Below are 23,964 nucleotides of genomic sequence, written 5' to 3' on the forward strand. Positions count from 1 at the left end.
CTGTTCTCGTATTTTTTTATTCACATTTTGTTTGTAGTATGTATCACTGAAAAATTTCAATTTTAATTTATGTATTTTTTTTCTAAAAACCTTTTGATTTATCCACCCCATATCAAACAGAATACCGTCAAATTAATGAGAATCTTGAATTTAATGTTCAAGTTACCCCGTTTGACGGTACTACTACTCTTGTTCCATCTGAGAATGCATTCCGAGCTCTTTCCCCGCGGCTCTAGACACCGATATGATGAAGGTCAAGTCACCTCCTGTCGGCCGTCGTAATCTGATCGGATGCGCTCGTACTCGAAGATCGCCTTCGTCAGTACGGCTCCAGCAGTGGTCAAGAGAACACCAGCTTCAGCTTCAGCAGCAACAGAAGGCATGGCTCACCAAGGCTATCCCAAGTCCAAGGAGATTAATTTCAACAAACAGGATTCTCGCACCGCTCTGCAGGTCCTCAGCGATCAACGGCTGATCGAGACGCTCAAGCGCATAGATAGTTCCGAGTCGGCCGATGAACCTGGTGATTGTGTTTGCTCAGATAATGGGATTGGAATTTTGATGTGTCGTACATTTGACTCCTACTCAGCAGCCGACTAATCAGATATCTGTTTTCCTCGTTTTTCTGTTTTCGTTTGCAGTTCAGGGCAATGAATCTCCGGGAATCCACACGAGCACCGGAGCCGGAGCGGGAGGAGGAGGAGGCGTTGGAGTTGCCACAGCTCTGGGAGGAGCTCTCAGCTTGTCACAGGAGAATCTCGCCGCAGGGCTGCCCAATGAAATCTCCGCCCCGTACGAAGTGCCACAGTTTCCCATCGAGCAGATCGAGAACAAGCTGCAACTGCAGCGGCAGCTGAATGCCAAGTGAGTAGCATTGGGGTTTTGTAATTAAAAAGCTTGTTCGAATTGATGTGCCTCTATTTTAAATGAAATACTGATAAGATATATTGCTTTTCGCAAGAAGATTGAAAGTTTTCTTCGAAAATGTGTGGTTTTCGAATCCGGAAGAATTACATGTAAATTCATGTTCAATTACAGTGATCGATCAGTGATTCAAATGAAGGGTTTCTTTGTCGTTTTGATTGCTTTGATTGTTAAAAATAAAAATAAAGTCTAATAATTAGACTTAATTATTAACTCATTGCACGTGGCACAGAAGGTCAAATATGGAGTGAAGTTATGAAAAATTCCACATGCTCAGGTTAGACTTTAATCCACGGTTGTATGCTAGACCTGAGCAGATGTATTTTTGTTTTCGGTAAAGCTAGCCTTCTTCTCTCGTGATTTGTAAACATACCTCCAAACCAAATGGAGCTCAATATCTTATGTCCAAATCCAGCAAACTCGGAAATACTGGCCACGATTATCGACACCCTTTGCTTCTTCACTTGAATCGAATAGTCCTGCATAGCCTGGGCTAGTGGCTACTTTGATTTGTTAATCGTGCAATGCATCATATTGGTTGATCGTTTCAATACAGTTTTCAATACTTTTAATTACATCCTAAAAAAAGGCATACCATAGCATCAAAAACAAATCTGTGCTAGTCTTATCTTCTCGATACATATGCAAACCGCATTACTTTTAGAAAATTTAGTTGACTACATGGTCTGAACTTCAGACTCTGAAGTGGATAATACAACAATAATTCGGGATAATTCGTAATACTTTACCGAAACCGCAATTAAATTGAACATGATTCCAATAAAAGCACCAAGCACGAAAAGTATACTCTATGCCCTAAGAGGTATTGGATGATTTCAACACGAAAAGATCCCCGGCCAAATCGGGATATGTACCCGCTACCCTCAGCATGGTCTTGCAAAAAAAAAAAGCCCCGGGTTCTTAGGGGTCCTGAAATCATGGTGCAAATTTCTCATAGGGGGTCATGCACAAATTACGTCACGCTCTGAGGTGGGAGAAGGGGTCAAGCCAGATTGTACCCCGTTTGGCATAAAGTCGTTTGGCATAAGGTCGTTTGGCATAAAGCCGTTTGGCATAAAGCCGTTTGGCATAAAATCGTTTGGCATAATGGTCGTTTGGCATAATGGCCGTTTGGTATAATGGTCATTTGGCATAATGGTCGTTTGGCATAATGATTGACTTAAAATAAATATCGGCATTGTTTAAGCTTTTACCGAGATCAACACCACCGAGCCCATAGCAAAAAAATGTTGGTAGGTTCTAAACAAGCGTGGTGTTCGTTCAGAGATTTTCCAAGCTAAGAATTTCAAAAAATATTGTGGCATTAGAGAGCATTACTAAATTAAACTCGTGACGGGTCTCTATATCTCAGAACATAGAGTATCTTTGAGCTTGTTGCGATAAACAAATTTGAAACAGTAAATTGGCAAAGAAAGTTCGCAGTTATTCATCAAGGGAACGCTCATAGAATATTTCGCTGCAGATCAACCTCTGTCCCAGTTTGGACGTAACACTCGATGAAATTACTTGATAAAATAATGTTTTTTTTTTTTGCAAAATATCTAAAGCTATAGTCCAAAGATCTATCAATGCAGCTTTATGCAAAAATTGCCTACATACGAGAGCAGATTATTTTTCGTTTTAAATGTTTAAGGCTCTAACGCAAAAAAGTCTGTTCAAAGCATAGGTCAAATGAACAACACATCTTTAAAAGAAAATATTTGTGGCGAAACTTTTCAACGGTTCAATGTAAATTCTAATGTTGAAAGTGTACATCAAAAACACTGTCTATTATCGAGAGAAGGAAAAATTCGTGATTGAAATAATATTTTTTCTGGCATACCTCGGAAGGAGATCGCGTTTGCCCCAAAAAAAAGTATATGTTGAAAATTGGCAGGTTCTAAAGTAATTATCATTCTCACAACACATCTGGCAAGAATTGATAAAATAGTTAACATTTAGGTTTACTAATAAAAAAATTTAAAACAGTATAAATATAAAGAACAGTCTATTTTTAAAAGAAGGCAAAATTTATAATAAACCATTAGAAGAATGGACGCAAAAAAATATTTTGGCATAATAAAACGAAAAGACATAAACAAGTGCGTACAGACTCATCGAAGTGGTTGTGCTACTTTTCCCCGAATACCATTTCTTCGAATGACTGGTTTCCCCGAAAAGTGGTGACAAGAAATAACGATAAACATTCAAAAGAAGGAAATATTCTGTTATTCTCGGCAATACACATGTTGGTAAAAATGCTGAGGACGGTAAAACTCGAAAGAACGGCCAATTAAATAAAGAAGGGTGCATATTAGATGATCAGTTCGTTCACCACCATGAAATGTATAATGTTACGACAATTATGAGAGCTAAAAACTTTTCGGGGAAGTGGGCTAGTCGGGGAAACGGAATATTCGGGGAACTGGCATTCGGGGAACCGACATTTGGGGAAAAGTAGCACAACCCATCGAAGTAACTGCAGTAATCGATTTCTCTTTTCGCTGATAATTTGAGCATAATTTGCCGCCCTTTTGTCAGTTACAGTAGCGTAACCAGGATTAGTAGTAGAAAAAATCAATTTCTGGACAAACGTTTTCAAGAGACGAAACAACATTTTCAAATTTCAGTTTCTCTCGTCCGCTCCAGGCATACCTTTTTGTATGAACTTACACCCCTAGTTAAAAGGATTATGTTGTAACTGATGTAATTTTTGAAAACTTTCCAAAATACGACTGTGGTGGATGAAAGAAGAATCGTTCCCACAGGATATTTTATTCTTTTCAAAAAATTGGAATAGATTCAATATGAGTAGTTAAAAAAGTTCATATGAAATTCAAATGTACTGATAACGATTTAAATATTTATTCATTCTGGTTTGTTCGAAAGTTCATCCAAAACTGTTTCTTCACTTATATTTATCATTGGCTTAAGTTGCAGTAGGAAACGTTGCGATTATTATTAGCAGTTTGTCGAAGGAAAATCAGCATTGCAAATTTTGTCTGCATTCATCGATTTCTCTTTAACGTTGCCCTCTTTGCATTACTACAGAAAACTGTTTCACTTTTCGTTACATGTTTTCGTGCTGTAGGATTTAGAATCACTAAATCTCGCTTCATGAACAAAAATATTAGAGATTTATTTTAATTTGACAAAGCTTTTAGTGAAAGAGAGGGTTTGTGATTTTTCATCGTAGATTTGTGATTCTTCAGCTTATAAACCATTCTGCCATCCCCTTTAAGCTTTTCTTGGACTACGATTTTATAATTTTGTGTTCATAAAACTTTTATTAATAATGAAGTCACAACTTAGAAGAATATAACTGTTAATATAACCTTCTGCTCCAGTTTTGGTAGATTGCAGTATGGTAAGATAACCGAGTATGATTTTTTTTGCTCTGGGGGGGGATTCGACCCCCAAAACCCCCCCTTGGTTGCGCCACTGGTCAGTTAGAAACAAAAAAATACTTAAAAAATATTGCTCCAAAGAACAGCCTATACATAAAAGATAATCATATTTAAAAAAAAAAACAAGAAGGGTAAATTTGTGCCTAATATATAAAAATTTTTAAGTGCAAAAATTTGTTACAATAGCGAAACTCAAAAGAACACACTTAGTTTAAAATGCCGCATCTCGTCTAATTTTAACCGAGATCCGCACAACCGAGTAATCGGCAAACAAATTTCCTGGGATCTTAGCAAATAAGAGCCGAGTTCAGTAAATCATGCTGCGTTGCTAAGCAACCGGACAATTTGTTAGCTAAGTCTCGGTTATAATCGGGAAACTGAGATTCGCACAGCCGAGCTCGTGAAAAAAATCTGAGTGTGAAGAATTAATTTTTGAAAGAAGGGTAATTTCTGGATAAATAATAAAATAGTATTGGCAATAACTTTCCTAATATGCTTAAATTTATTCAAGAGTGAATGATTGTTGAATAAAGTGTCACTTTGTATCAATTGACTCCAAAACAAGCCTGATGTGATCAGAAAGATTCAATAGAAAGGTAAAAACGAAAAAATGAGAAATTCTCGGTTTCAGACTCATTATGCCAAACGACTATTATGCCAAACGACCATTATGCCAAACGACCGTTATGCCAAACGACCGTTATGCCAAATGACCATTATGCCAAACGACTTTATGCCAAACGGCTTTATGCCAAACGACTTTATGCAAAATGACCTACCACCGTCAAGCCAAGCGTGACAAGTCTTACAAAAATTTTGGAGGACTCATACAAAAAAACGTGACAAAGGGGGGGAGGGGGTCGAAAAGTTGAAATTTAGCGTGACATAATTTGTGTACCATCCCTAGCATTAGAAATTGAGTTTTTGACAAACTTAAATGTCAGGCTTGGAGGGGCCCTGAATTGGTATAAGCCTCTGAACGTGCCATAAATCCTTTTGTTCTTTTGATTTTACTGTGCGCCGTGTGTTGGTGCTGTCTCGCTCTCTCTAACGGGCAACTTGAAAACAGGGCGCACAGTAAATGTCAAACGTTTTATAGCATGCATAGGCTCATTGAGCAGGGGCCCCTGTATCATCTAGTATATTGATAATAGTAGCGTTTATTTCAACAAAACAGTACTTTTGAACAGAGCATCGTGGTTTTGGAGCCAAAAATACATTGTTCTGTTAATCATCGAATATCAGAGAGCTCTCTATAACTTATTTTATACATTCTTGAAAAGCTCCAGAGCATATTTCGATAACGCGAACAAAAGTACCATCACACTGTGTTTTATTTTCACGATTTCATGCGCTTTTTGAATAGCGCCCAAACCGTTGATTTTAGCGATATAGTTTGTTCGGAGAAGTTTCATGGTATATTAAAGCGCAAATTTTGACGTAAAAAGTTTTGTGATCAATCCACCTAGCAGTGAGATAGAAAAACTATTTTTTCAAAACATTTAGATAGACATATGGTGTCTTCGGCAAAGTTGTAGAATTGGCAATTTGAAACAACTTTGTCGAAGACACGATTTTTCTATCTCTTATATTTTTTGAGATATAAATGGCGCAGACAACTCTTACAAATCATGAAAGTACCATATCTCCCCTTTCGGCAGTTGATTAGAACTTTTGCCCATAAGCGTCTTTGCATGGGTTTTTACTATCAAACAAAAAAGACTTATTAAAACGAACTCGACTGATAATTCTTTTACTTTAAGAGATAAAGAGGTGCGATGTCCAGCAGAAACACGCGTTTTAAGATGTTTAACAACTTCGTACAAGACATGAAAGCCTTGGGGCGCGCCTGGGAAGAACTAGATCTACAACACCTACAAAACCTGGTGAAAAGCATGCCGAAGCGCCTCCAGCAAATCCTTAAGGCCAAAGGAGGACACATTAACTATTAAATTGCTTTTTATTTTTCTTAAATCATCTTTTTTGGGGCCAAGAAGGAAGTGGGCACTTTTTTTGTCACTGTTTTTTTTTTCAATACAAATTGATTTTCTTTTTCTTTGAGTAAAATTCTTTTTTTTATCAAAATTTCGTGAGTGCAACTTTAAAAGGCTATCAAAAATAAAATATAAGAAAAGATTTAACTGTGTTAAATATAATTTGAACCAAATCAGTAAGAGAAATTCGAAAACTGGTAAGGTGGGCACTTTATTTTGCCTATCAGTGTATATTAGGTACATCTTAAAGTTCTCTAGGACATCAATTACAAAATTCTAGCCTGTTCAACGCTCTGGAATAATTCAAGCTTATCTTATGTAGGTCAGGTATGATACAAGCTGTATTACCGCCCTGGAGTAATTTGACCTTATTCTATATAGATCAGGTGTAAGTTAAAGATCTGTAGGGCATGAATAAAAAATTCCAAGCTGTATAGTAATTGATCTTGTCTCATGTAGATCATATTAACACTTTGTAGAACATCAATTGCATGTTAGAATGTGAATGCATTCTGAGCAATATCAACACCCAGGAATAATTTGACCTTATCCTTTAAAGATCAGGTACATTTAACGCCCTGTAGGATATTAATTGAAAATTCCAAGCTCCATCAACATCCTGTAGTATTTTCACCTTAGTCTTCATTAATGAAATGAAAGGTAAAGCCCTGTAAAAATCAATAATTTTTTTAATCTATTTCAACGCCCTGAAGTGATCATACTTTGTTTTCCGTAGATCAGCTGCATCTTGGCGCCTTGTCGAAAACCAATTAAATTTTGTGTGTTTTATCACCTTAACTAACGTATATCAAGTGAAGAGTAGTATTAGGTTCTTTAGTTGCGCTATCTGCTCTTGCAGGAACGAGCGATGCAATCAGGATCAATGTTGATTAGCGTATTGGGTATGACGAGCAATTTATTTATTATATTGGTAGATTCTTTCCATTTTATATGTTGTTTATAATATCATTTTATATGTTGTCTATAATATCAAACGATTGCTACTTTTCCTCGAATGTCGTTTCGGCGAATGATGGTTTCCCGAATGACCCTTTTCCTCGAATCCCATTTCTCCGAATGACCTGTCTCTTCGAAAAGTGATGAAGGTGCAAGAATAATTCTCAATGAAAGGGGCCTTCCTTAGCCGAGTGGTTAGAGTCCGCGGCTACAAAGCAAAGCCATGCTGGAGGTATCTTGACTTCCCTGGGCATAGAGTATCATTGTACCTGCCACACGATATACGAATGCGAAAATGGCAACTTTGGCAAAGAAAGCTTTCAGTTAATAACTGTGGAAGTGCTCATTGAACACTAAGCTGAGGAGCAGGATTTGTCCCAGTGAGGACGTCATGCCAAAACGAAGAAGAAGACAGGGCGTGTACCAGATGACTGGTTCGTTCTGAAATGTAGGAAATTGTGAAACTAGATATTCGCAGAACAGACATTCAAAGGACTGACGTTCGATGAAACGAGATTTGGGGAATCAATATTTAGGGCAAAGTAGCACAATCCCTTAATTAAATTGATATTACGATATAAAAGCATTTACCTACAGGGCTGAATGCGGTTGATCCCTTGTATTTGGTATTATTAAACAAATTATCTCGAGAGATCCTTCGATAACGCACGTGATCATTAAAAAGCCCAAGACCACTCTCGAAGTTCGATGATATATGTTAAAGTTTAAAGCTGAGAAAATCTTCAACTTATATGTTCATACCCTTGTTTATTTTGGACTCATAATTTTCATGTGATAGTGATAAACTTTCATTAACAAGTTTGCATCAAAAGCAGCATTTTCGTGTTTGTAAATTTGATGAAATTAGTTTGAAACCCTTTTTTAATGGATACTTGGCAACTTCAATATATCTAACGTAAAACTACAAATGATAAAACCACAGCGAAATATATTGAAATCCGCGGCAATAGTTGATTTTTTTCATTTTGATATTACCTCAAGATATTCTATTCTTAATTTAAGCCATATATTGGCTAAAAATCGAACACCTCTTATTTAAGTAAAAAAAAAAATTCAAACGTTCTAGATGTACTGCTTTTAGAAAACTCAAAAAAATCTTTGTAATCCTAATTATTTGATTCATTTGTTAAAGAAAACATATCATATATTTCTATATGTTTGATTCATATATTACTTTACGTTCAAACATTTGAAGACATGACTGAGAATACGCATAATATTTCGTTAAAAAAATGTTTCGAGTTATGGTTGAGTAATTATCACTGAAACGCGGTAACCATCGGCATACATAATTAGAATTAAAGTTTGCGTCGTAGTTCGCTTGAATTTTATAAAAATAGAGGAGAAGTATTTTGGTTAACTCAAAATGCTGGACCTTTGCTAAAGACTCAGTTTATTATAAATTATATGTATTTCTTCATATATTCCTTGAAACACAAAGCAATGGAGAAAAGATGTAGTCGAATTTAAAATAATTTTGGCGACCATTTTGAACTAGGCTTGATCTTCAATTTTATCATAAAGACATGTTTCAACGGTGCGTTTTGAATTCTGAAATCAGTATGAAAAAGCTTAGAGAAACTGAGTTAGAGCAGCTGCAAAAACTTCCTTAGCCGAGTGGTTAGCGTCCGCGGCTACTAAGCAAAACCATGCTGAAGGTGTCTGGGTTCAAATCCCGGTCGGTTCTGGATCTTTTCGTAAAGGAAATTTCCTTGACTTCCCTGGGCATAGAGTATCATCGTACCTGCCACACGATATACGAATGCGAAAATGGCAATTTAGGCAAAGAAAGCTCTCAGTTAATAACTGTGGAAGGCTCTTAGAACACTACGCTGAGTAACCGGCTCTGCCCCAGTGAGGACGTTAATGCCAAGAAGAAGAAGCTGCAAAAACTGTCCAATAATATTTATCTAATGAACGAATGTCATTTTTCAATGCCATTTTGTTCTTAGTCAATTTATCAAACAAAAATAAATACAATATCTAGTAATAAAAAAATCATACAATTCAGTTGTATTGTCAAAATTATGCTTTTGACTTTTGAAGAGCTTTATACGGGCAGAATGGTACTAGAAACATAAATGGTCGTTGCTCAAAAACTGTTGCATCAATTTGCTTAATTTTTCACATTTTTTTAAGCGAATTGCAATAACAATATATTGTATTAAAAGTGAAATGCCAAACATAAGAAAAAATTTGAAACTTGAGGAAAAAAACAAATACGTTTTCAAATAAACGGTCGGTGAAGTTTTTGAATTGACACTAGATGACCCGTTTTACACTGAGTGGTAGATTCTAAAAGACTGAGTTCATTCCATGGATTGAGATTTCTTTTAAAAGGGCACATCGGAATAATCTTAGTTGTAAGACTCTAGGAAATAGTCACATAGCATATACAGTAGTATATAGGGCATTTTATGGTAGATTCAATTGATAAAAGGACAACATAACTTTCACTTTTTACATTACATTTTGAGCCCATGTACTTGATCTCTTCGTTCCATATTTTAATAGAAATGGAACACAAACTAAATACGTGCAAAAGCATATTGGCTTTCGTTTGTTAGGAATGTGTATTGAAGTGTTTGTGATATTTGTAATATTTATATATTAAAATGTTGGTTTTTGGATTTCCGTTTATGATCTGTATAGACTGAAAGTCGAAAACCCATAGCAGCATAACCTCCATCACAGATGATCTCTTTATATATTAAAATATTTGAGTTATTTCTCATGAGAAGACATGATTAACGTCTGGGAATAGAAGCGCCCTCTGGGCTATAATAACGCCCCCCCTCAAAAAAGGGCGACTAAGAAGCTCAAATTTTACGACGACAGGGCTGATTTCAAGCTTCCAAGAAGGTGCTTTTCAACCTTCTTGGAAAAAGCTTTTCAAGCTATATACTTTTATCAAGCAAATAGGAAGATCAATTTGAAGCATCTAGGAAGCAGCTAAATCATAAGAAGATTTTTTCGAAGCTCTCAATCTTTAAGAGAAAGCCATGTAAAATTATGAACATTACCAATAACAATAAAAATATACCATCGAAGAAAGATAAAACCTGTTCCAGATCAAACGGGAATAATCCTTTACGTCGGTGTCCAATAGCACAACCTTCGATAACGAACGGTTAGGATTGTATTACCGACCGACAATCCTTCCCCCATATCGACAGAATGGGAAATGGCTTCGCGAATCACCCCATTTGGTTCCTGTGGGGAATCAAGGTTTATTTTTGTATTCCCATGTACCTACAGTACAACTTGAGTCGTCGTGTATAATGACGCCACATCAGCTACCGGTTTCGTATTCACCGCCGCAGCCGACCATACACGTGAGTAGGGCAACCTGTAGGGCCTCCACACGCTGGTAAATTTTGACTCATCGCGTCAAATATACCTTCACTTTCAAATCTGATTTACTGCTTTTTTTTTTTTTTTTTTGAAAAGAAGTTGGACTTTTAATCAAGAGTGGATACCCGTTGTTCCATTATAAAAGTTAATAAAAAAAACTATCTAAATTACGACTTTCGTAGATGTGCCTCCAACGACAAGTGAAAACTTGTCAGCGTGCAGACAGTGCATACAGCCTTAATTTCTGCAACATTACAACATTCATTGCCGGTGTTGCGTACCGCTTCCATCAGAGCGCTCCGCGCGAAGTAATTTAATTTAACACCTCCGACGTTGAAGCTCCTTCCTCATCGCGTTCGGAACCGATTGAGGGTTTGGACTGTCTTGTTCCAGCGTCCAGAGGTGCGTGACACGCCGAATTGATTGATTGGTGACCACCATACCGCATTAAGGAAGGAAAAAAAGCTAAGTGGATATCCCTCGTGCACGGAAGAGAGCATCAGTTCACTGTTTGAATTTGTCTTATTCTTTGTCCGATCGATTTATTTCCCTGCCATTCGGGTCGGTAACGGTGGCCGGACAGGACTCAAGTGTCATCATTAGGTTCCGAGCGGTACTGTCAATCGGAGGTGAAGTCTAGAAAGTTTGAAGTTTTTGAAGTGTTAACATGCTGGGAAGCGCAAGCGACACCAAGAAGTGGCTCTCGGAGCGAGATTTGCTCAGGTTGGTATGGTATACTAGACAACTTAATCCAATTAGTGTCCGGTGAAAACAGAGGTAGTTGCATACCAGCCTCAGAATCAGCGTTTACAAACAAATGATAGTTGCATGGGAACAACTATAAATAGTTAAATAGCAGGGTACTGCAACCGGCGAGATCTTGCTGATATGAAACTGGAAGGAGACGTCTAGAACCCGACGAGTTCCACAGCTGTGTGCAAGGTTCAGTTTGTCACGTATCGCGCCAACTGATCGTCGATTGTTGACTGAGATGGGAAATCAATCGACTGATCTTTCAGTTTATAATCGTCTGAGAAGAAGAACGAATCTTAAAAATTGGTGAAACGTGCTTTTGCAGAAAGTTTTGTGTTCATGAATATTGATTTAGAAGTTTTGTGGTGTTTTAGGTGATCATGGCTAATGGGCCTATTCACATGACGTTCCAAAACAGCTGATCGGGAAGCTCTTTGACAGTTCTTCTATGAAAATGACAGCCTCGTGTATGCACCGGTCCTCCACCGATGTAAACAAATGCATAGACGGACCTGTCACATGAAAAGGCCTATATAGAAAATTACTGGTGAGCAACTGCGATCATGAAGGCCTTCTTTATTTCTTCTAAAATGCTGCAACATTCATGTAAATACAGTAGAATAAGGCTATCCATGAGGACTTTTCGTGATAGGACTGTCAGCTGAAAGTGTGAATGCAACCGAAATGAAAGAGTAAACAAATCATGCGAGTGTTATCGGAGCTTTACATTTTCCTTTGTAATCGAAAGTTACTCCGATCGCGAAACGTCAAAAGCACATGGTAAACAAAAAAAACAGCTGATCGCAGCTGTCTCATGGATTGCCTTATGCAGTGAGGAATCAAATAGGGTGCAGAACCACTTGGGCACTTTCATGATTCACTTTGGCATGGGGGGATTTTTCTCGGCCGATTTGTCTGAAACTTTGCAATACGAAGTGCTTCATTACGACGCATATTGTGGCCAAATTTGAGCTTTGTAGCTTCCAACTAACCCCACTGCCGAAGTGAATCAAAAGTGCTAAGAATAGGATCCGGCACCTTATAAGTTGAATGTTAGGTATTTTCTATTCTGCTGTATCATAACGTTCGTGAAGGTCAACTACGAATTATATTACGATTAACTGAAATTAACAGATTTATAACATGATCTACTAATACTAAAAACTCAATTAACCCGTATAGGACACATTCCACGCACATTTACGCCAAGATATCAAAATTTCAATCTCTGAAATTTTTTCAAAGCCATGCAGAACATGAAAGACAATACGTTTCATAGTATAAAAAAACATAAATTTGATTTAAAATATCATAAAAAACTCTACCTGGAAAGTTTTGTATAGTTTATTGGTGAGAAACTGAGACATTTGAAAACCATGATGATTTTTTTTTATAAGAGTCCTGTATCATAGTTTATCAAGTGTCATATGACTGTCGAATACGTTAACTAGAAGGGTATTTGATAACATTGTTATGTGCGGGTTAATTTTTATTAGTTTTTCTTCTTATATTTTGCATACTCTTCCTACACGTAAGGATCCGAATCCAAATTCGAACCATTCTTCGAAAAGTTACACTAACCGCAAAGTTATGGTGTCGCGTTACGTTCATTTAAACGGTAAATGTCCAGGATGAACCAACAATTTTCAAAATGCTTGTTGCCGGCAATGCTCCGACCGGTTTTCCAAATCGGCTTTCAGTGGAAGGAAATAGTTGAACTAGCTTTTAGCGGGCCACCCCGATGAAACCCTCCCCGTTTTTGTAAGATGTAAATATGTCTATAATTTTCTCGTTTTTCCCTAAATGCTGATTAAATAGCTCTGGTTGTTGAATGTACTCATTGGCTAGTGACCTATGTAGCCCCTCGGCTGCTCAGTGGGATAATGGTGGGTGGGAAATTATGTCGAGCACGGGGTCGTTTATTCTTATTAGCAACGTCACAAATACTTACAACACTCCTTCGCCACTCACCTAAGCGGGAGCTGGATTCTGAATATCCAATGTCAATTTCAAACTTCCAATGATCAAAGTGGATCCGAATGCAAGGTAAAGATCTTACAGCGGACTAGTTAGATCGAGGCCTGGATACCCCTTTCTGGGCACGGAAAACGATCTGAAATCAAAAGGGTGTATAATGTAGGGCTTGCGTTCTTAAAAAAGGCCAACTACCAAAAATTCATCTTATAATACTATCATTTTATTCGCCCACGCAGGGGCATATCATTTAGTGAGGGTTTTTCGACATTTTGGTGTACTTGCGGTTTTTCGGGGATGGCAGGCGATGCGGAGGATGCTGGTTGGCCGTTTCTCTAACCGGTCGATGGGCGGTGACCTGGAGAACCACTGACAGGACGCTGGAATACAGCTTTGGCACGGATGGGCCGGATCATGTAGACGGATACCCAGCAAATTGCAGGGTTTGGTGGGTTTTCGACGGAATGGTAGATTGATGCTGACGGATACCCGGTGGGGTACTGGGTTTGGTGGGCCTTCGACGGCCGGCCAGATGATTTGGGCTTCGTGGGTACTGGTAGATGGATCAAGGCGACCGTAATTAGGCCACGCGGTTGTAATCGCCAGCTTCCAAAATGGCGTTGGAATATGGCCGTTGTATAGCGCCTATTGTCCTCGCTGAAGTTCAAAATGGCGTTCGGCTTCGCGGACGGCGCGCAAATATAGCTTGCACAAATGGCCCTGGGATGTCCTGCGGAGAATCAAAAATCTCCGGAAGATGTTTCCGGATGTCCCAAAAGAAAAGAAAAGGCCCGATAACGGACCTACACCGGAATCATTAGTACACCAACAAAAATGTCATTTTTCCCTCACAATTCCCATCCAATTTCGCACAAGTACACCTCATTTACAATAGATTTGTTACCTTTTCTTGGATTTTTACAGGTTTTCTTCGTTTCACTGGTAGTGGTAGATTTCGATCACTTCCTATTGTTTAGCTAGTTAACAAAATTAGAATTTAACACACTTTTAACAATTTTACTCTAAATAACACTAACCGTACTATTAGCATTTAGGAATTTGGAATTAAGCACTTTCAATCTGTTTGTACCGTCCGTTTTGACTTCATGGACTTTAAACTATAAAGAAAACGCAAGAACATTAGACACACTATAGAACTTTTAATCAAATTTTACCTAATCCTACTTTTTACTTTTATACGGCGCGCACTTCACTATCTAAACTAGTCTTCCACAGAATGAGAGATTCTCATCGTCGTTCGGACCCTTTTATCTTTGATAGGTATTTTTTTTTTGAAAACCCGAAGTTTGACATTTGGTATTTTGATCCCTTCGACCTAAGGGTTGGCTACCCTTTCATACAGCGAAGCGGTTAGGTCAACTCTTTTAACTCGTAGGGTTTTGATCTTCGCTTAAACCGCTGTCAATGAGTGTGAGTGCGAGTGCCTGGAACGAGTGCTAATAAAATAATCAAATGGCTCTGCACATTTTGACTGACAACTAAGGATGCAACTGCCAGCAAGGCTGTCAGCACATTGTTTACAGGGTCGGATTGAGGTTTTAGGTGCTCACTGGCAGGTGGGTTGAATGAGAAGGAAGCTTGTGGAGGAGCCAACAAGCCACAAATATGGAACCAGCGGTTACACCTAAAACACATCAGACACAGTACCTGTCTTAATGAAGAAATAGTCACACACATATTCGGAAATACTTCGCGCCGATTGTGGTTCATCCTTCGCCGCCACACGCCGTTCTCCTGCACGCCGCCGAAGATCGTCCTTAGCACTCGGCGTTCGAAAACCCCAAGAGCTTGCAAGTCCTCCTCGAGCATAGTCCACGCCTCATGCCCAAAGAGGACTACCGGTCTTATGAGCGTTTTGTACATCGTGCCTTTGGTGCGGGGGTGAATCTTTCTTGACCGCAGTTTCTTCTGGAGCCCATAGTAGGCACGACTTCCGCTGATGATGCGCCTTCGTATTTCCCGACTAACATTGTTGTCAGCCGTCAACAAGGATCCGAGGTAGACGAACTCGTCCACCACCTCGAAGGTATCTCCGTCTATCGTAACACTGCTTTCTAGGCGGGTCCTGTCGCGCTCAGTTCCGCAAACCAGCATGTACTTTGTTTTCGACGCATTCACCATTAGCCCGACTCTTGTTGCTTCGCATTTTAGGCGGGTGAACAAATCTGGCACCGTTTCAAATTTTCTCCCAATAATATCCATGTCGTCCGCGAAGCAAACAAATTGTCCGGATCTCGTGAAAATCGTGCCTCGACTGTTAAGTCCGGCTCTCCGCATAACACCTTCAAGCGCAATATTGAACAACAGGCACGAAAGTCCATCGCCCTGTCGTAGTCCCCGCCGAGACTCGAACGAACTGGAGTGTTCGCCCGAGATCTTCACGCAGTTTTGCACACCGTCCATCGTTGCTCTGATCAATCTTGTGAGCTTCCCGGGAAAGCTGTTCTCGTCCATGATTTTCCATAGCTCTATGCGGTCGATACTATCGTATGCCGCCTTGAAATCGATGAACAAATGGTGCGTAGGGACCTGGTACTCGCGACATTTCTGGAGGATTTGCCGCACGGAAAAGATCTGGTCCGTTGTCGAGCGGCCGTCGATGAAACCTGCTTGATAACTTCCCACGAACTCGTTTGCTATAGGTGATAGACGACGGAAGAGAATCTGGGATAGCACTTTGTAGGCGGCGTTTAGGATGGTGATTGCACGATAATTTTCACACTCCAGTTTGTCGCCCTTTTTGTAGATAGGGCATATAACGCCTTGCTTCCACTCCTCCGGTAGTTGTACCGTTTCCCATATTCTGACTATCAGCCGATGCAGACAAGCGGCCAACCTGTCCGGGCCCATCTCGATGAGTTCAGTTCCGATACTATCCTTGCCAGCGGCCTTGTTGTTCTTGAGCTGTTGAATGGCATCCTTAACTTCCCCCATCGTGGGAGCTGGTTGGTTTCCGCTGTCCGCTGTGCGGACGTAGCCATCGCCTTCGTTGTCCTGATCTTCTGTGCCTGTGTTCTCTGCGCCATTCAGGTGTTCATCGTAGTGCTGCTTCCACCTTTCGATCACCTCGCGTCCGTCCGTCAAGATGCTCCCATCCTTATCCCGGCACATCTCGGCTCGCGGCACGAATCCTTTGCGGGATGTGTTGAGCTTCTGATAGAACTTCCGCGTTTCTTGAGAACGGTACAGCAACTCCATCTCTTGGCATTCCACCTCTTCCAGGCGGCGCTTTTTGTCCCGGAATAGGCGGGTTTGCTGTTTTTGCTTCAGTCTGTATCGTTCCACGTTTTGCCGCGTACCATGCTGCAGCATTGCAGCCCGCGCTGCATTCTTCTCCTCTAAAACCTCCTGGCACTCCTCGTCGAACCAATCGTTTCTTGAGCTCCGTTCCACATATCCGACAACGCTTTCGGCAGCGTCGTTAATGTCGTTTGACTGTCCTCCAGCAGTCCTCAAGAGGGGCCCTATCGAGCTCCCCCTCATTCGGCAACGCTGCCTCAAGATGCTGCGCGTACGCATTTGCGACATCCGGTTGTTTCAGTCGCTCGAGATTGTACCGGGGCGGGCGTCGGTATCGTGCATCATTGATGACGGATAGTTTTGGGCGCAGTTTCACCATCACCAGGTAGTGGTCGGAGTCAATGTTGGCGCCACGATAGGTTCTGACGTCCATCGATCAAAACGATCCCTATAAAATCGAAAAATAAATCCAGCGGCATTATTTTTGCATCATCTGAAATTATTCTGTCTTGCTTTTTGTGCACGGTAGCTTAAATTTTAGAGCTGTGTGTCAACGGTCATTAGATAAATAGCTCTTGACCTTCATGTTAAATAATGTTTTGCAACGGTTTATAGCAAAACGGTCGTGAAAAGCCACTAGAGTGCGACTATAGGGGACTGTCCCTATTTGCATCTCACAAAAACGCGGATGGTTTCAGCGGAATAGCGTCAACGATTAAGGTGACACGGGAGACCTTGTTATTTTCCCTATATGTTGTCTCACTCTAACAATTATCACCAAAACTTTGCAGAAGCAAATCTCGAGTTTTGGTGATCCGATGAATCTGAAAATTTAAATATTTTATACATTTCATATATAGAATATAGTGATAAATTTCGATATACGGAGTAGTACTTGAGATCTGCTTCTTCAAATGGATAGGATGATAATAATGACGTCCCGTGCGGCCTTAAAAGTAAAAGTGTTTCGGATCAATAAAAGCTAAAAATGATCATTTCGAAAATTATAGGTTCGTCCGGAAATTTTACAAGTTAACATGTACACTCCCGTGCATAAGTTTGGGTTCACCCCCTAAAAAACATGCATAAGTGTTCTGTCCATATCTTTGTGTTTACACGTCCAATTGAAACTCTCTAAGTCGCATTCGAAAGGCAAAGAGTTATTCTTACTTCGTATGTATTTTTCCAAAAATATTCTTTGAACTTTGTATACTAAATTTTTACTTAAAGTTGTGACATTTTTCAAAAAACACACTGAAAAATCATATATAATTTCCTCAGGATTGGGTCGACCAAAATTTTAAATCAAAGTGTCATTAGAATCGTAAACTTATATTCTTTGAAGAGACGCCACGAAATTTTGGCGGAAAAATCTGAAAAGTATTCAAAATCAATGAAACAGTCAGTCAAGTCATCGTGCAAAAGTTTGGGGTCACCCCTCAGTATGGTGTATCGTGCAAAAGTTTGGGTTCAACTGAACTTATTTAAATCTGTGAAATCTCAAACTAATCATGTACGCGCCATTATTTGCGCTCAAAAAAGCTTTAAACTATTAAAATCGGTTGAAAAATGGCAGAGATATTGACAAAAATGATGTGCGTGCGGCTCAGGTGAACCCAAACTTTTGCACGATTTACATCATACTGATGGGTGAACCCAAACTTTTGCACGATGACTTGACTGACTGTTTCATTGATTTTGAATACTTTCCAGATTTTTCCGCCAAAATTTCGTGGGGTCTCTTCAAAGAATATAAGATTACGATTCTAATGACACTTCGATTTAAAATTTTGGTCGACCCAATGCTGAGGAAATTAAATATGATTTTTCAGTGTGTTTTTTGAAAAATGTCACAACTTTAAGTAAAAAATTAGTATGCAAAATTCAAAAAATGTTTTTGGAAAAATACATACGAAGTAAGAATAACTCTTTGTCTTTCGAATGCGGCATGAAGAGTTTCAATTGGACGTGTAATCACAGAGATATGGACAGAACACTTTTGTATGTTTTTGAGGGTGTGAACCCAAACTTTTGCACGGGAGTGTATTCATAGTTTTGCCTAATAATTTGATAATTTGAACCCATCTTGACTGACACGACGCGAATCGCTGCGAAATCGCGTCGCTGTGGCTTAGACGCGCTCATCAAACAGTGCATGCAGCGAAATCGCGGCGATTGTTTGTCGCTGTCGCCGTAAAAAGTCGCTTAGATCTGGGGGAGCCTTATAAGTGTTTTTTTTTTTTTTTTTTTTTTTTTTTTTTTTTTTTTTTTTTTTTTTTTTTTTTTTTTTTTTTCAATGTCACAACTAGTAAAAGTTTAGTATAAAAAATTTAAAGAATGTTTTTGGAAAAATACATACGAAGTAAGAATAACTCTTTGCATTTCAAATGCGGCTTAGAGAGTTTCAATTGGACGTGTAATCACAGAGATATGGACTGAACACTTTTTGTATGTTTTTTTAGGGGGTGAACCCAAACTTTTGCACGGGAGTGTACATCGTTGAAAGGTTTAAATCTATCTATATATAAATAAAAATGGAGTGGTGTTTGTATGTCACGAAATGGCTTCCGAACGGGTCAACCTATTTGAATGATTAGAGGTGAAATGAACCTATGCAGGTTTAAAACCTCTTAAATAAATTTAAAAAAAAAAAAGATTTGAATGATTATTTTGTCGTTTTGTTCGTCAAGTGTTCCGACGTGTTTGTGTGTATAAAAATCCCAAGATATTCACCGGGAAAGTCGGAAAAACAAGCGTGAACGGAACTGTCATTTTGTATGGGACGATCATAGCGTTTTCCAACAGCCTACTTGATGGCAAGACAAAGTTTGCCGGGCCCACTAGTAATGTGATAAACAAATAACAATACTAAACATGTTTTTTTTTTTAACATGAAAGCAACACTACCGATTTGTCAATAAAAATTAAATTTAAACATTCTTTGACACAAAAATTTTCTCAACACACATTTCTACAATAATTAATTCAAACTAAGGTAATTTACTTCGGGTTACATTGATATTGATACTCTATTGGTAATCGTGTGACATTTTGATCAATTTCACCCTACCGATCAGTTTAACTCGAATTTACGGTATCAATTTTAGAATTACTTCCAGGATGCTATAGATAAACGCCTATACCATCATGGTCAAGGTACTTCTGTCTTGTAGAGCAGGATTTGTCTAGTTGGTCCTCTCTTAGGGCCCAAGTAAAAATGGAGAAAATGTCGTAGTAAAGTTTATATTGCGCATTTCTTTCACCATTGGACCATCGCAAATTTTTTTACAAGTGCGGAAACGCTAATAAAAGTCCGCGATTACATCAAATCGGATAGGTGTCTTCGGGGGATTTATTGTTCGTAAATCTAAGAATAAGTGCTCTGAAGACACTAGCAGGATTCAATGCAATCCCGCACTTTTTTCACACTTTCGCTCTTATGATGCCTCATTTCGCAGTTCAGTAGTGTAAGAAATGCACAATACTTAAACATTAATATTGCAATCAAGAAAGGTGTTGGTTCGAAAATCAATATGGGACAGTTATGCTTCTATGGGTAGTTTAGCCAACGTGCTGCAAAATTTTGACATCTTTCGCTTCAGAGACTCGGTACGAATTGGCTGATGTACGCCGAAAGAGGCTTTTATGCAGCTCCTAATCACGATATAGTTCGGTTCGTATTGGCCCAGTTAACCCTATCGTTTATTCGATTGTAGAACCGACTTGATGCCAAGTTTTACAGCTTACTGGTTCCTTGGGGAGTGTTGCATCGTAAATGGCGCTTTAATTGCAGTCAATCTATAATTACTCCTATTTTTCTTTCTCCATCGACAAATAAAAAGTGACCTTAGGAAAAGGTACGAGGGGCTATCAATCAAGCGGTAATTTACGCCCCCGATCCAGTGTTAAGGAGCCAGCGGTGGGAAAAGTGATCTCGAGAATCGATTAATAATTGCTGCCCGTTTATTGTCACGTTTCTGAGTTTATGGATGGGGCTAGAACACGCTCGTTCGGTTGGTCGCTGATGGTATCTGGTTTATCTCGTTTGAGATAAAATTATGAAGAGGTCAGTGCAAACATTCGTGTATGTTGATAAAATTTCATTATAAAAGTATCGAAGAGGTCAATGAGGTTTTTTAGCGGCTACAATAACTCCCAAGGTTCAGCTACATTTTAATAGAGCGGACAGATTCACAAATTCAACCACGTTTAGATTAATACAAGCTCTTGCAAGAAACTATCCTAGGCTTTCTTAAGAAGCTTTAAATTACTTTTTTTTGTGAATGGTATAGGATGCTGGCATGAAAATTTCGGAGTATTTTTTTGGAGGAAGCTTTTGAGCAGCAGTTTACCCATGCTCACTGGAGAGGATTAATAAAATTTACCACAGAAATTTTTCCTTTTCCGTTATTTTTGAAGAATTAGGGAAAGTGTACCAGTTATGGCCATAGTGGTTCCCTATTTGGCCATATGAAAAATTTGGATAACTATTACATTTTTAATCTTTTTGAACGTTTTAACATCAAGAATTTTCCTTTATTTTACTGCTAAAACACAAAAGATTTTTCAAAATGTGAAGGCATTCAAGATATCACGTATGGCGAAATAGGGAACCACTATGGCCATAATTGGTACACCTACCCTAATGGGTTTATTAAACTTTTCGAAAAAAAAAAAGTTTTTCAAAGTTTCTTGCACAAGTTGACCTTTTAGATCACCTAGGCCGCCGTGAATCTCAAGACAGCTCCACATCATCATCAAAATTGAGTTGATATCAGTTTTCAACATATTTTCCATCAATATCGCACTATTTTACAGTAAACTTTGAAAAAAACAACAACTCGAGTTATCCCATAATGGACAACATAACGAAATGTAACCACATATCAGTCTATCTAAAGATTTCTGCACCCTGTAACACAAAATTAAACCGTTTTGTTCAATTTGTAAGTTTCATTGATGATGAAAAACTCTTACAGAAAAATCCGAACGTATTGCTACAGTAACTTCCGAAGGAACTCCTACAGGAACATCCGGAGGACCTCATAGCGGAACTTCAAAAAAATTTTTTAAAGAAAATTCCAGAAAAATCCTAGAGAAACCTCCGAAGATTTCTTAGAAGAACTTCAAGAAAAAATTCCCTGAAAACTTAAAAAAAAACTTTTAAAGAAATTCCGGAAGAACTCATAGAGGAACTTCTTTAGCAAGTTCCGGAGGAAATTTTAGGTAATCTTACAAAAGAAATACTAAAGGAACTTACCGAAAAATTCCTACAGAAACAAGCGGAGGAACTTTGAGAAGAAACTTCAGGATACATTCTTGAAATACTTTCGGAAGAACTAGAGGACTTTCAAGGAAGAACTCATAGAAAAATTTCCGGAAAATTCCGGAGGAAGTTTCGGAATAAACTCTACAACTTCCAGAAAAACTCTCTAGATGAAACCCTAGGGGAACTTCGGAAAGATCACCCAGAGGAACTTCGAAGTAAACTACTGGCGAAACTTCCGTAGAAATCTGAGGAATTTTCGGAAGAACTTCCACAGGAACTTGTTGAGCAGCTCGAGCTGGATTGGCCGCCCGTGGTTGCTACTCCAGTATCGCTGGACTGCTTGGGATTAGCAGACACCCTCAGTGTATAAGTGCTGGTGATCTTCTATTTTTAGGCAACAACGGTGTCAGAATGCAGACCAATGAGGGGAAGGGGAAGGAGTTGATGATGCATTAAACTGGCCCCCACGGTAGACCGTATATACCACTGCGTCTACACCAGTTCATACGGGAAGGGTGAATGGGTGGAGTAATTTTTATGGCAGAGAGGCTTGCCGGTTTGGTTAGCAGACTGCCTTTGTATCAGGCGTAAGGAAAGGAAGCGTAGGGAAACGGTTTTATTTCTGTCCGTCTCGGGTTCTAGCAAATACTATGAACTGCGATAGATCAACTGTGATAGATTATGAGTGGTAGGGTCGATGTACCAATATCCGCATAGCTAAGAACAAAAATTCGTATAAAATCGAAAAATAACACTAGCGTCATTATTTTTACAGCATCTGAAAGCTTTTTATCTTGGTTTTGTGGGAAAAATATGAAAACTACGAAAACTCATATGTTCGTATTTATTATCGCGTGTGCCACTATAGGAATACAAGTGCCTATAGTAGCACTTTTTCTAATTTCTGTTCCTATAGTACCACTAGCATCACGGAGTTGGCAAAATATATATCAAAACCGTATTTTTACAAAACTTTTATATTTTTCTTTAATTAAAAGCTTTCGTTTGATGTAAAAAAATTCTTAATTCATCAATTATTTCGTATAATAAAAAATAGTTTCTCTCAGTAGTGCTACTATAGGAACAATAGGTTTACTATAGGCGCAAAGGAGCTCAAATTTTTAGCAAAACTAAATATTTCGATCATTTTTTGAACAAAATCAAGCTGTGTATCAATGGAACTTAGATAAATAGATCCTGACCTTCATGTCAAAAAATGTTTTGTAAAGATTTATAGCAAAACGGCCGTAAAAGGCCACTAGTGCGACTATAGGGGACTGTCCACTAAGGGAACACCGACTATAGATAGATGCAAGTGAAAGATACAACTACAAAGTACGAGGAAAGGGACGGACCTGGGATTGAACGCATGACCTTCTGCTTCTGAAACATAAGCTGTAGCCATTACACCACCAACCCCGTCTATTCCACATGAACTTATTGAGGAGCTTCTAGAGAAACTCCTGGAGCTTTTTTTGGTAAATTGCTACAGGAACGTTCAGAGGAATTCCTGCAATAGCTTCCGAGCGAACTGCTACTGAAACTTTTGGAAGAACTCCTACAGGAACTTGCGAAGGAACTTCTACAAGAACTTACGAATAGACTCCAATAGGAACTTTCGGGGAAAATCATAGAGAAGCTTCCGCAAAAAATCAAGAGAAACTTCCTTCTAGAGGAACATTAGGGAAAACTCCAAGAATAAATTCTAGACGAACTTCCGGATGAACTTTTAAAGGAGCTTTCCGAAAAAAATTCTAAAGCAACTTACGGAAAATTTCCGAAAGAACTTTTAGAGCAACGTCCAGAGAAAATCCTACAGATGCTTCTGGAGGAATTTCCGGAAAAACTGCTAGAGATACTTTCAGAGGAGTTCTTAAAGGAAATCCTAGAGGAACTTTCGTAGAAACTTCTAGCTGAACTACTAAAAAAGCTTCTGAGATAAATTTCGGAGGAAATCTTTGGGAGCTCCTAGGACAATTGTCAGAGGAACTCCAGGAGAAACTTTCGAAGACGATCCCAAAGGAATTGCTGAACGAATTTCTGTAGATAC

The 23,964-nt window shown here is 38.9% G+C and overlaps 1 protein-coding gene across 7 annotated transcripts in view; it reads left to right on the plus strand.

The window, feature by feature from the left end:
* The window catches only part of LOC5579456 (AMP deaminase 2), a 94,065-nt gene that overhangs the window by 47,006 nt on the left and 23,095 nt on the right, over positions 1-23,964 (plus strand). For 5 of the 7 annotated variants that reach the window (XM_021839467.1, XM_021839463.1, XM_021839464.1 and 2 more), the window contains one exon: positions 642-864. In XM_021839467.1, the coding sequence (XP_021695159.1) occupies positions 642-864 (223 nt within the window). Of the gene's footprint in view, positions 1-157; positions 524-641; positions 865-23,964 lie in introns of those variants that run through there. The other 2 variants (XM_021839462.1, XM_021839461.1) reach the window with 2 other exon arrangements.

The sequence above is a fragment of the Aedes aegypti genome, chromosome 1 (assembly GCF_002204515.2).
Source record: "Aedes aegypti strain LVP_AGWG chromosome 1, AaegL5.0 Primary Assembly, whole genome shotgun sequence".
Lineage (NCBI taxonomy): Eukaryota > Metazoa > Arthropoda > Insecta > Diptera > Culicidae > Aedes > Aedes aegypti.